This window comes from Leucoraja erinacea, unplaced genomic scaffold, assembly GCF_028641065.1.
Source record: "Leucoraja erinacea ecotype New England unplaced genomic scaffold, Leri_hhj_1 Leri_267S, whole genome shotgun sequence".
Classification (NCBI taxonomy): Eukaryota; Metazoa; Chordata; class Chondrichthyes; order Rajiformes; family Rajidae; genus Leucoraja; species Leucoraja erinaceus.
The window spans coordinates 35409-48786 of NW_026576168.1; the positions used below are offsets into that span (position 1 = coordinate 35409).

At 43.9% G+C, this 13378-nt stretch overlaps 1 protein-coding gene across 1 annotated transcript; it reads right to left on the reverse strand.

Annotated features, from left to right (window-relative positions):
• Nucleotides 1-749: 749 nt before the first annotated feature.
• Nucleotides 750-12838, reverse strand: LOC129693357 (zinc-binding protein A33-like). The gene is made up of 6 exons (XM_055630199.1): nt 12397-12838; nt 12214-12309; nt 6417-6650; nt 2550-2572; nt 2321-2457; nt 750-1471 (listed from the first exon to the last, which is right to left on the reverse strand). Exons 1-6 carry the CDS (start codon nt 12802-12804, stop codon nt 936-938), a joined length of 1434 nt encoding a protein of 477 aa, XP_055486174.1. The 5' UTR covers nt 12805-12838; the 3' UTR covers nt 750-935.
• Between the last annotated feature and the right edge of the window lie 540 nt (nt 12839-13378).

Below are 13378 nucleotides of genomic sequence, written 5' to 3' on the forward strand. Positions count from 1 at the left end.
AGAGTTAGATATAGCTCTTAGGGTTAACGGAATCAAGGAATATGGGGGAGAAAGCAGGAACAGGGTACTGATTTTGGATGATCAGTCATGATCAAATTATATGGCGATGTTCGCTCGAAGGACCGAATAGCCTACTCCTGCACCTATTTCAGAAACATAGAAAATAGGTGCAGGAGTAGAGGCCATTCGGCCCTTCGAGCCTGCACCGTCATTCAATATGATCATGGCTGATCATCCAACTCAGTATCCCGTACCTGCCTTCTCTCCATACCCCCTGATCCCTTTAGCCACAAGGGTCACATCTAACTCCCTCTTAAATATAGCCAATGAACTGGCCTCAACTGCCTTCTGTGGCAGAGAGTTCCAGAGATTCACCACTCTCTGTGTGTAAAATGTTTTTCTTATCTCGGTCCTAAAGGATTTCCCCTCTATTGTTAAACTGTGACCCCTTGTTCTGGACTTCCCCAACATCGGGAACAATCTTCCTGCATCTAGCCTGTCCAACCCCTTAAGAATTTTGTAAGTTTCTATAAGATCCCCCCTCAATCTCCTAAATTCTAGCGAGTACAAGCCGAGTCTATCCAGTCTTTCTTCATATGAAAGTCCTGACATCCCACGACTTTTCTATATTTCAATATTTCTACGCGGGGAGGGCAATTGTTTCAATATTTATATTTTCACAAAAATATTTCTGTTCCGTTGCCGGACGCCGTTAATGGGTAAAATGAACGGATCGACAGACAGACAGCTCTGATTTCAGTTGCTGTTTATTTCACTCTTCCCACATTTACATCCCCCCTGGTTTTATTTCCACGCTCACTGGGGTTTTACGACGCGGAATTTGGGGATTAAATGGGAGCCGTTCAGCGCCGACCTGTTGTCCACCGGGTTTCTGCCCCACAGTCTCCTAACGCCGGTCCCGGGACCCGACCCTTTTACACACCCGGAGCAGAACCGGAGCAGATTCTCAGCCACTGGTTTTCATGGCAAGTCGCGAAGTAAGGATAAAGTTTCTCCGTGAATTTATTCCCAGTGAAGGTGTGGAGATGGGACTTGGTGTCCGCGTCGTAAAATGAAACTGTCCCGGACTCGTAGCTGAGATAAACTCCCACCCTCCCGGGGATGGGACGGGCGGGGAGAGGGGATGGAGGGGAGGTGAACGCATTAAACACGTCACCCCATCCCCGCCAAATGCTCCAGACTCCATTCTCCGGGGTCAGTGCGACCCGTCTCTTCCTCTCCACAGACTCTGCGGCGACTCCCAGACTCCACCACTGACTCCCCGCCACCTCCACCTCCCAGTAATGTCTCCCGGCTGTGAATCCCTCCGATCCCAGCACACACGGACTGTCTGTAAACCTCTTTCCGGTGTCAGGGAGACTCCTCTCGGTCCGAATCCCTCTCACCCTCTTCCGATCCTCAGACACCTCGAGCCGCGGATGTGCTGTTTCCACATCCAGGGTGACGGAGACTGGGGGGAGAAGCAGAGAATCAGAGAGTCCCCGGGGGTCGGGGGTGAGACTCGGGCAGCGCGGCCCCGGGACCGGGGGAGAAGCCGCTCGGCCTCAGACACAGGCGCATTGGGAACCTGAGGGGGTGGCGCAGTGGGTTTGGGGCGGGATGATCAAGAGGGGAGGTGGGGTCGAGTGCAGACAGATGGACGAGACATTGCGTTTGATGTTGACAAACGAGGAAATGTATTCAAAAGCTGGGGACCCTTGTTCAGAAATTCAATATTCCACAACCAGGGGTCACAGTTTAAGAATAAGGGGTAGGCCATTTAGAATGGAGACGAGGAAACACTTTTTCTCATAGAGAGTGGTGAGTCTGTGGAATTCTCTGCCTCAGAGGGCGGGGGAGGCAGGTTCTCTGGATGCTTTCAAGACAGAGCTAGACAGGGCTCTTAAAAATAACGGAGTCAGGAGATATGGGGAGAAGGCAGGAACGGGGTACTGATTGGGGATGATCAGCCATGATCACATTGAATGGCGGTGCTGACATCTTCCCCACCACCGAAGTCAGGCTAACTGGTCTGTAATTCCCCATTTTCTCTCTCGCTCCTTTCTTGAAAAGTGGAATAACATTAGCTATCCTCCAATCCACAGGAACTGATCCTGAATCTATTGAACATTGGAAAATGATCACCAATGCATCCACTATTTCTAGTGCCACCTCCCTGAGGACCCTGGGATGCAGACCCTCAGGCCTAGGGGATTTATCATCCTTCATCCCATTAGCCTACCCAATACTATATCTCGCCTAATGGGGGGAGAGAGAGAGATTGTTAGTTTTTTTAAAACAGAGAATTCTATATTTTTACCGTCAGTTCGTAAGCTACTCCGCTTAATAGCATCAGATATTTCTGTTATCATTGTGCTAAACACAAAGGGGTGATGGAACGTTTCAAAGGCCGGGACAGCATCTGTCACTGGCAACGATTCAGTAACAACACTCGCCCTGCAAATAGTAAATACATGGTGTTAAATTGAGCATGTAACTGTCGTTGCATTACACATCCACACAGAGTTTCAGTCAAGAGCATGTCCTACCTGCTCTTCCGACCAACTTCATCCTGTAATAAATAAAACACAAATCTGAATTAATTGAGATAAAAGAAATGCAAAATGCCTATATACTGTATATATATACATACACACACATATACACACACACACACACATATATATATACACACACACACATATATATATACACACACACACACACACATATATATACACACACACATATGTATATATATATACACACACACACATATACACACACATATATATATACACACACACATATATATATACACACACATATACACACACATATATATATACACACATATATATATACATACACATATACACACACACACACACACATACACACACACACACACACACACACATACACACATATGTATATATATATATACACACACACATATACACACACACATATACACACACATATACATATATATATATACATATACATACACACATATACATATACATATACATATATATATAAAACACAAAATGCTGGAACATGGCCTAGGAGGCAGAATATCATGAGGGTGGGGACTGGTGACGCTTCGGTTCGGCCCCCTCCTGTACATCATCGAGACCAAGCGCAGACTAAGTGACCCTGATCTGCGGAACATCCCGGTTGCTAAACATTCCAACTCCACTTCTCATTTCCATATTGATCTCCCAGTCCTTGGCCTCCTCCATTGACAGGGTGAGGTCGAACGCAAAATGGAGAATCAGCACCTCATATTCCGCTCGGGTAGTTTACAACACAGCAGAATGAACATTGAAATCTCCAATTTAAGGTAACACCATCTCTCCCCCCCCTTTACCCCATTTCTTCCATGTGCCCAGCCAAGTGAGCTTCCACTTTTCGCTCCAGACCGCTCTCTGACCCATTTCACCAGACTGATTCCTGGGATGTCAGGACTTTCATATGAAGAAAGACTGGATAGACTCGACTTGTACTCGCTAGAATTTAGAAGATTGAGGGGGGATCTTATAGAAACTTACAAAATTCTTAAGGGGTTGGACAGGCCAGATGCAGGAAGATTGTTCCCGATGTTGGGGAAGTCCAGGACAAGGGGTCACAGCTTAAGGATAAAGGGGAAATCCTTTGAGACCAAGATGAGGAAAACATTTTTCACACAGTGAGTGGTGAATCTCTGGAGCTCTCAGCCACAGAAGGTAGTTGAGGCCAGTTCATTGGCTATATTTAAGAGGGAGTTAGATGTGGCCCTTGTGGCTAAAGGGCTCAGGGGGTATGGAGAGAAGGCAGGTACGGGATACTGAGTTGGAAGATCAGCCATGATCATATTGAATGGTGGTGCAGGCTCGAAGGGCCGACTGGCCTACTCCTGCACCTATTGTCTATGAATCCATCCCTTTCACCACTCCAACGTTCCATCTGGCTTAGCATATCACTCCTCTTTTCTTACCTGACCCCCTTTTCTATGCTTTTCATCCTCTGGCCTATGTCCACCCAAATGCCAGGCAAACCTCCCTCACATGTATCCATTACCTGTCGTAGGGCTTTGTCAAATTCCATCACTTTTCCAGCTCCCCACCCCTCCCAACAACAATCTGAAGAAGGGTCCCGACCCAAAACGTCACCAAACCAAAGTACCCACAGATGTTGCCGAACCCACTGTGTTGCTCCAGCAATTGAATTCTTTTCTGAATTTATTTGGACTGATGGTCCACATCACAACAGAAACAATTCCATAGACCTTCAGGCTGAAAATTCCCTTTTCCCAACTCTGACCCCTGCTGACACAGATTGAGGAAATTCCACGGATGAATCAAGAACCAAGAGATAATGTGTAAAGGAATGTTCAGTGAAAAATCTGATCTGCCGTTGATCGGAGGATCAAGACTGCACACTTCATGAATTTTTTTGGCTAATTAAAGGAAAATTAACGGAATTTAATATTGATTAGTACGGGTGTCGGAGGTATGGGGGGAAAGCAGGAGAATGGGGATTAGGACAGGTAGATCAGCCACGATTGAATGGCAGAGTAGGCTTGATGGATTAATTCTGTTGAGTTTCCCGCTGAGTTTCTCCAGCATTTTTGCGAACCTAATTCCGTTCCTATCACTTCTGAACCAATGAACTTATTATGGTCTTGTGTGCTGAGGTAGGGAGAAAAGCGTTTGTTTGCATGCTATCCTGTCAAAGAAAAGACTGTACGTGAATAAAAACAAGCAGTCCACAGTATAGAGGTAAAGGATATAACATTTAGTGCAAGATTAAACATTGAAATATCAGATAATAAGAAATTGAATTGAAGATAAAATATCGGGTGTTCGTTCAAAAGTTCCAATAGAGATTCAGTCAATATAACATTTCATAGCAAAAGGATTTGAGTATAGGAGCAGGGAGGTTCTACTGCAGTTGTACAGGGTCTTGGTGAGACCACACCTGGAGTATTGCGTACAGTTTTGGTCTCAAAATCTGAGGAAGGACATTCTTGCAGAGAAGGTTCACCAGACTGATTCCTGGGATGTCAGGACCGTCTTATGAAGAAAGACTGGATAGACTTGGTTTATACTCTCTAGAATTTAGGAGATTGAGAGAGGATCTTATTGAAACTTACAAAATTCTTAAGGGGTTGGACAGGCTAGATGCAGGAAGATTGTTCCCGATGTTGGGGAAGTCCAGGACAAGGGGTCACAGCTTAAGGATAAGGGGGAAATCCTTTAAAACCGAGATGAGAAGAACTTTTTTCACACAGAGAGTGGTGAATCTCTGGAACTCTCTGCCACAGAGGGTAGTCGAGGCCAGTTCATTGGCTATATTTAAGAGGGAGTTAGATGTGGCCCTTGTGGCTAAGGGGATCAGGGGGTATGGAGAGAAGGGCAGGTACGGGATACTGAGTTGGATGATCAGCCATGATCATATTGAATGGCGGTGCAGGCTCGAAGGGCCGAATGGCCTCTACTCCTGCACCTAATTTCTATGTTTCTATGTTTCTATAACATAGAACCCTCTACCACAAGAGTGGTAATTTCACGGGGATGTGGATAAATGTGGATAACCACGAGAGATGTGGGAACTGTGGGCATTGCTGGTGGATGTTGTGAGTGGGTGGGTCGAGGCTTGTGCAGAGCAGGAAAACTGACAGCAATGGATGGGCCGAATGTCCATGATGGAGAGAGGGGCGGCATTCTATGTTGATCACAGATGTACAAAAAGCTGCGTTATTTCAGAACAACGACCCAACTTGGTTCTTGGTTTCTTGGTCGTTCCAAAATATTCCAAATGGAATTTAAACTGGAGGTGGTGAAGGGAGGGCTTAAGCCAGAAAGGGTTATTGGGAAGAAAGAGCTACTATAAATTTAGTTGCATCTGGTTGGGTAACTATAGTTGGGTGGAGATTATTCCATGCTTTAATTGTGCGGGGGAAGAACGAATTGCTGTACACATCTGTCTTTGTAGCTGGGATCACAAATTGGATCGAATGCCCTCGTCTGCTCCTAATTGGTTTGGGTTTGGTGTAGGTCTTGTAGTCTATGTCGAGCTGACCATTTAACATTTTGTAAAAATAGGTCAAACGGTGAGCTTCACGTGTGTCTGTCTTGGAGAGGGTTCCTTCCACCCCGACCAGAGAATTCAGAAGTTTGGTGACACTCGCTTCTCTCTCATAGGTGTTAGTAACAAATCGAGCTGCCTGTCTTTGGACACGTTCGATGGAAGAAATGTTTTTATCTGTGTATGGGTCCCATGCTGCAACTGCGTAGTCCAAATGAGGTCTAACGAGGGTGAAGTATAGTTTCTCCTTGACAGAAGTTGAACCATGATCAAAGTTGCGCCTCAGAAAGTTTTGCTACAGTGCGCTTTCCATTAAAGGGACCTATAATGTGGCGCCTCACCTGCAGAAATAGCACGCTGTCTTTTTGATCCATCCTTTCCTTTAACTCCACCAGCTCCCGCTGAACATCATTTAAATTGTTTTCAATCTGCGTCAGCTTTATCTTCATCTCATTTACAATCTTCATCTTTTCTTCCTGGAGATCTCTGAGTAAGCGGTTTTCTTTCTCGGAGAGGATCTGGTGCAGTTTAACAAACCAGGCTTTGAAGTGAGACTTAAGGTTGCGTGACTCGTCCTGTCAAATGAAAGATGGAAGATTAATATATCACGTTGTGGTATTGTCTTGCCTTAAGACATGGAAGGCGACCATTTCACTCAGCGATTTTATGGAGCACTGAAATAGGCCTTTGGTCAACCATGCCCAGGCTGGCCTTTGTACATGCTTAAGAAGGAACTGCAGATGCTCGAAAGTCGAAGGTAGACAAAGATGCTGGAGAAACTCAGCGGGTGCAGCAGCATCTATGGAGTGAAGGAAATAGGCAACTTTTCGGGCCTAAAACCCTTCTTCAGACCTTGTGTCTACCTTTGGTCTTTGTACATATCTGGCTTGGTCCATTTTACCTGCATTTCACTTTACATGTTTTTGATTTGGCAATTGAAATCTCAACCCGAAACGTTGCCTATTTCCTTCGCTCCATAGATGCTGCCTCACCCGCTGAGATTCTCCAGCATTTTTGTCTATCGAAGGGAGGGCTTAAGCCAGAAAGGGTTATTGGGAAGAAAGAGCTACTTTAAATTTAGTTGCATCTGGTTGGGTAACTATAGTTGGGTGGAGATTATTCCATGCTTTAATTGTGCGGGGGAAGAACGAATTGCTGTACACATCTGTCGTTGTAGCTGGGATCACAAATTGGATCGAATGCCCTCGTCTGCTCCTAATTGGTTTGGGTTTGGTGTAGGTCTTGTAGTCTATGTCGAGCTGACCATTTAACATTTTGTAAAAACAGGTCAAACGGTGGGCTTCACACAACGGTGTCTTGGAGAGAGTTCCACACCAGAGAATTCAGAAGTTTGATGACACTCGCTTCTCTCTCATAGGTGTTAGTAACAAATCGAGCTGCCTGTCTTTGGACACGTTCGATGGAAGAAATGTTTTTATTTGTGAATGGGTCCCATGCTGCAACTGCCTAGTCCAAATGAGGTCTAACGAGGGTGAAGTATAGCTTCTCCTTGAGGAATATGATAATCCCAACAATCCCATTCTCCCAATTAAATGCCCTGCTGTCAATGCCCTTCTCGTGCACGTTAGTTCCCACTCATTTGCCTTCACTAACTTTAACCAGGACAATTTACAGTCGCCAATTGACCATCTAACCGGCGTGTGTTGGTGATATGAAAGGAATCTGACGGGGTTACAGGGAGAATGCGTGAACTGCACAGTGAGACCCCGATATCACGATAGAGCCAGGTCACCAAAACCAGGAAACAGAAGCACTACTTCATGTCACAGAGGGAGTACAGAGAAGGTTCACCAGACTGATTCCTGGGATGTCAGGACTTTCATATGAAGAAAGACTGGATAGACTCGGCTTGTAATCGCTAGAATTTAGAAGATTGAGGGGGGATCTTATAGAAACGTACAAAATTCTTAAGAGGTTGGACAGGCTAGATGCAGGAAGATTATTCCCGATGTTGGGGAAGTCCAGAACAAGGGGCCGCAGTTTAAGTATAAGAGGGAAATCTTTTAGGACCGAGATGAGAAAATCATTTTTTACACAGAGAGTGGTGAATCTGTGGAATTCTCTGCCACAGAAGGTAGTTGAGGCCAGTTCATTGGCTAGATTTAAGAGGGAGTTAGATGTGGCCCTTGTGGCTAAAGGGATCAGAGGGTATGGAGAGAAGGCAGGTATGGGATACTGAGTTGGATGATCAGCCATGTTCATATATTCCTTCCATTTGGCCTAAAAATTAATGTAAATGAGATTTAAAAATAATGTTTTATTGTGAATTATTTGTGAATATTATTTGGACACTTAGGCTATTTAAAAATGTTAATCATTTATTAAGAAATTGATAGATGTTTAGATCTAGTAATTGAAGTTTGAAATTAGCTACAATTGGGTAACTAATTAATTATATGCTTTAATTTCAGGTCATCCAAGTAAGATTGTTTTATATTTGTTTCAGAATGCTTCAATCTATGATAACTGAAAATTTCATTCAGTTCTCTTAATTTTTAAGAAAGCTGTCCACGATCACAGCTTTTTTGTTATGTCCATAGAAAATCAATAGGGAACAAGATGCTAATTTCCTAGTATGAAAATGGCCATAACATTTTTATTACTTAAGATATGAAAGTGAATTAGGTGTCAAATTAAACTTCTTGTTATGCTTTATCTGATGGGATAAATTGCAGACTTGATTTTTTAAATCTCAAAATTTTGTAACATTGCTAATAACAGAAACCACCTGTGGAACATTCATTCAGGCTTTCTCCTCCACGCCCACTCTCCCTTGGGTCTCAGTAAATGAGCTTGTCGATAATTTCAATGTGAAAATTACAAATATTATTGATGCCATTGCACCCACTAAGGTGAAAGTGGTCCCTGGCAAAAATAAGTCTCCATGGAGAAACGCCACGTTGGTAAAAATTGAAAAGAGAGTGTCGGAAAGCTGAACGTTGGTGGCGGGAAACAAATCTCCAGGTTCACTGTTACATGTATAAAGAAAGACTTTGAATCTACAACTTGGAACTGAGAAATGCAAGGCAATCCTTCTTCTCTGACATCATTGCCAAAAACAATAATAATGCACGGGCCTTGTTTACTACTGTCGACAGGCGAACAAACACTCCTGTGTCAGTGGCCCCTGAACTGCTTTCCACAAAAATTCAGAAAATGAGGCAAGCAGTCAGTGCCTCCACATCAGGTGCAGGACATGTGCTGTCCATGTGTCCACTTATAACCAATTCAAATACCATGACACAATTTTATGTTATTAACCATAAAACCTTGGAGGACATCATACAACATTTGAAATGTTCCTCCTCCTGCTGCCTCGATATTCTACCAACAGGCCTTTTCAAAGGTGTATCAAACTGCATGACCTCAGACCTTCGACAGATTGTAAACACGTCCCTTCTCTCAGGTGTCTTCCCACAGGCCCTGAAAACTGCTGTTATCAAGCCTCTCTTAAAAAAGAAAAACTTAGACACTTCACTACTGAACAATTACAGACCAATATCAAACCTCCCATTTCTCAGTAAAATCATTGAAAAAGCTGTTTTTAAGCAGCTGAACAATTTCATGTTAATGAACAGCTGTTTTGATGTCTTCCAGTCAGGATTTAGACCACACCACAGCACAGAGACGGCTCTTGTTAAGGTCTTCAATGACATTCACTTAAACACAGACAATGGCAAAAATTTCACTTAGTATTACTAGATCTCAGTGCTGCATTCGACACAGTCGATCACAACATATTACTAGACCATCTGGAAAACTGGGTGGGACTTTTGGGCACAGCATTAAAATGGTTTGAATCCTACTTGAAGGACAGGGACTACTTTGTGTCTATAGGTAATTACACATCTGAGCGTGCAAATATTACATGTGGAGTTCCCCAGGGCTCCATTCTGGGGCCTCTTCTGTTTAACATCTACATGCTTCCACTGGCTCAGATCATGAAAAACATCAAAATATGTTACCATAGTTACGCAGACGACACACAAATCTACATAACAATATCACCAGGAGACTATAGTCCAATACAAGCACTGAGTAGATGCATCGAGCAAATCAACGATTGGATGAACCAGAATTTTCTCCAATTAAACAAAGAAAAAACTGAAAGAATTGTTTTTGGAGCCAAGGAAGAACGATTAAAAGTTAGCACCCAGCTTCAAATGGTAATGCGAAAAACAACAAACCAAGCCAGAAACTTAGGAGTAGTCATGGACTCAGACCTGAACTTCAACAGCCACATAAAAACAGTCATAAAGTCAGCCTACTATCACCTAAAGAATATATCAAGGATTAAAGGACTTGTGTCTCAGCAGGATTTGGAAAAACTTGTCCATGCATTTATCTTCAGCAGGCTCGACTACTGTAACAGTGTCTTTACAGGTCTCCCTAAAAAGTCGATCAGACAGCTGCAGTTAATTCAGAACGCTGCTGCTCGAGTCCTCACTAAGACCAAAAAAGTAGATCACATTACTCCAGTTTGGAGGTCTTTACACTGGCTTCCTGTCTGTCAAAGAATTGATTTCAAAATACTACTGTTGGTTTACAAAGCACTGAATGGTTTAGGGCCAAAATACATTTCTGATCTTCTGCTTAGACCTCTCAGATCATCTGGGACAGGTCTGCTCTGTGTCCCCAGACTCAGAACTAAACATGGAGAGGCAGCATTTAGTTTTTATGCACCACATATCTGGAACAAACTCCCAGAAAACTGCAGGTCTGCTGCAACTCTCAGCTCTTTTAAATCTAGACTGAAGACTTTTCTGTTTGCCGCTGCCTTTCAGTAAACAATACAATTTATTAATTACCTATATTGCACTGTAACTTCTATTCCTGGTTTTATTCAATTTTAAATATTTTATTTGATTGCTTTTAATTTAGTAAAAATTTCATCTGAATTATCTAATAATCGTTTTACATCTAAATGTCATTTCATATGTGTTTCTTTCCAGTGCTTATAATGTTTTATGTAAAGCACTTTGAATTACCTTGTTGTTGAAAGGTGCTGTACAAAATAAACTTGCCTTGCCTTTATAAGGGTAATAGATTCTGTCCCTTAGCCATAATTATATCCCTCATGACCACAATACTGTAACATCTCTGTAATCTCCCTGCACCCCAAGACGTAAAGTTATTTGCTGCGCAATCTCGCTCTGTAGGTCAGGTCCTCGACTCCGAGCTCTATAGGAGGGTTGCACGTAAGGTCACTGGGTCATAGGGCTTGACGCACGGAGCCGCTCAATCCATCTGGAGGACATCCGTCACTTCCGGTATATGTTATTAATGCAAGAAACGCGTACTTTCCTACCTGTTAAAAACCGCCAAAATGTTGAATTTCTGCGCTGAAAAAAATTGTGGGAGTCGGGGTAAGTGTGAGAGACACGTACCCAACTTCAGAATTCCAAACGTGAAGCGAAATGAAGGTATAGAGAAGCGAGAACTGAAGGGACAACAGCAGCTAAAGTGCTTGGTAAACATTGGCCGTGCAGATATCAGAATTGAAAATATTGGGAATTATCGCGTTTGCATTTCATCAACAGTAAGGCATTTCTTGATTCCTTTGGTATCTAAAAAGTCTCAGAAGTGATAAATCTGGCTGTAAATTTTTCTTCAGATGCGTTTTCATTTTATATGTAAAAACCCACGAGAACCATGGGCGATTTAAAAGATTTATCACTTCTGAAACTTTTTAGATGCCAAAGGAATCAAGAAAAAACACAAATAATGCCTTAGTTGATGAAATGCAGTGAGCAAACGGCCAATGTTCGCCAAGCACTCTGGCTGTTGTTGTCCCTTCAGCTCTCACTTCTATCTACCGTCATTTCTCCTCACTTTTGGAATTCTGAAGTAGGATAAATGTCTCACACGCTTATCCCGATTTCCATAATTATTTACAGCGCAAAAATTGACAATTTCCGCGGGTTTTAACGGGCCCGCTACGCTGGAAACAATGGTAAGTGCCTACCTGCAGTTCATCGCGTGTAATCCATTTGGAGTAGCGTAGCAACAGTAGGGGTCATGGGTCGTGACCCGACTGCCGTGAAACCTCCCTATAGAGGGCTGGCCTATTGTCATTCGCATCACAGGTAATGAATCACAAGAACTGGAAAGCCTCACCCGAACTCCAGATATCTTTAGTTTCTGTTGCTGCTCCATTAACTGGATCTCCGATTCCTTTTTTGCGAGAGATTCTATGGAAGATTTCACCTGATTCTGGGAAATGGGTTTAGACCAGAGAATAAAATGTCAGATAATCAATTGAATTGAACGATGAAGTGATCAAAATCGGTTTGCTTTTACCTTATAGAGTTCCACAGCTTCTCCTATCACCATGAAGCTGTGAGACTTGTGTTCCCGCGTAGCTGCACAAATCACACAGATCAGTTTCTTGTCAGTTTCACAAAACAGCTTCAGTTCTTCCTGATGTTCCTCGCAGTGAGGTTTACGTTCCTCTTTCCGATACAGGCTGTGATTTCGAGCTTTCTCAGCCAGTCTCGCCAAGGCCCAACTAACTCTGAGGGTGCGCTCTTCAAACACCGCTCCACATTCCGGGCAGGAGTTTCTCTCCGCCCTGTCCCAAAACCGTGTGATACATGAGCGGCAGAAGTTGTGCCCACACTCCAGCGCCACCGGGTCGGTGAAGAAATCCAGGCAGATGGGACACATTGCCTCCTCGGTCCAACTCTCCACCTGGTGTTTCGAAGCCATTTTAACTCCTCCTCTTCCTGGTTCATAATGTTTTCATTGACGCCCAGCTGCTGAATATGGGCGGTCACGGTGGCGCAGCGGTAGAGTTGCTGTCTTACGCCGGAGACACGGGTTCGATGCTGACAACGGGTCCTGTCTGTATGGAGTTCGTGTGCGTTCTCCCCGTGGGAGTTTCTCCGCGATTGTAAGTTGGCTTGGTAAATGGGTGTAGGTTACTGTTATTGTGCGGGTGCACAAAAATGCTGGAGAAACTCAGCGGGTGCAGCAGCATCTATGGAGCGAAGGAGATAGGCAACGTTTCGGGCCGAAACCCGTCTTCAGACTGCGGGGTCGTGTTGTATGTGTCGAATTGTGCGGGGTCGGTTCGGTCCCGGTGGGATGAAGGACCTGTTTCCGCGTTGTATCTATCAACTCATCTAAACTAAACGAAATCTCTACAGTACCTCAAGTGTTCAATGTGAAGGTGCCCTGGCCACTTCCAACTCATGTCCACGAAGGAGGGTCAGTTAGACATTAAACTGCGAAAGGGACATTCAAATGAGAAAGGGGGTCGGGAAAGCCTCGTGTGTAACCC

Excerpts from the sequence above, each read along its gene's own strand:
- LOC129693357 (XM_055630199.1), bottom strand. The coding sequence starts at position 12,804 with ATGGCTTCGAAACACCAGGTGGAGAGTTGGACCGAGGAGGCAATGTGT. Across the intron at positions 12,310-12,396 it reads AAGCTGTGGAACTCTATAAG|AATCAGGTGAAATCTTCCAT; the intron begins GTAAAAGCAAAC and ends CCCATTTCCCAG. Across the intron at positions 2,458-2,549 it reads GAAGTTGGTCGGAAGAGCAG|GGCGAGTGTTGTTACTGAAT; the intron begins GTAGGACATGCT and ends TACTATTTGCAG.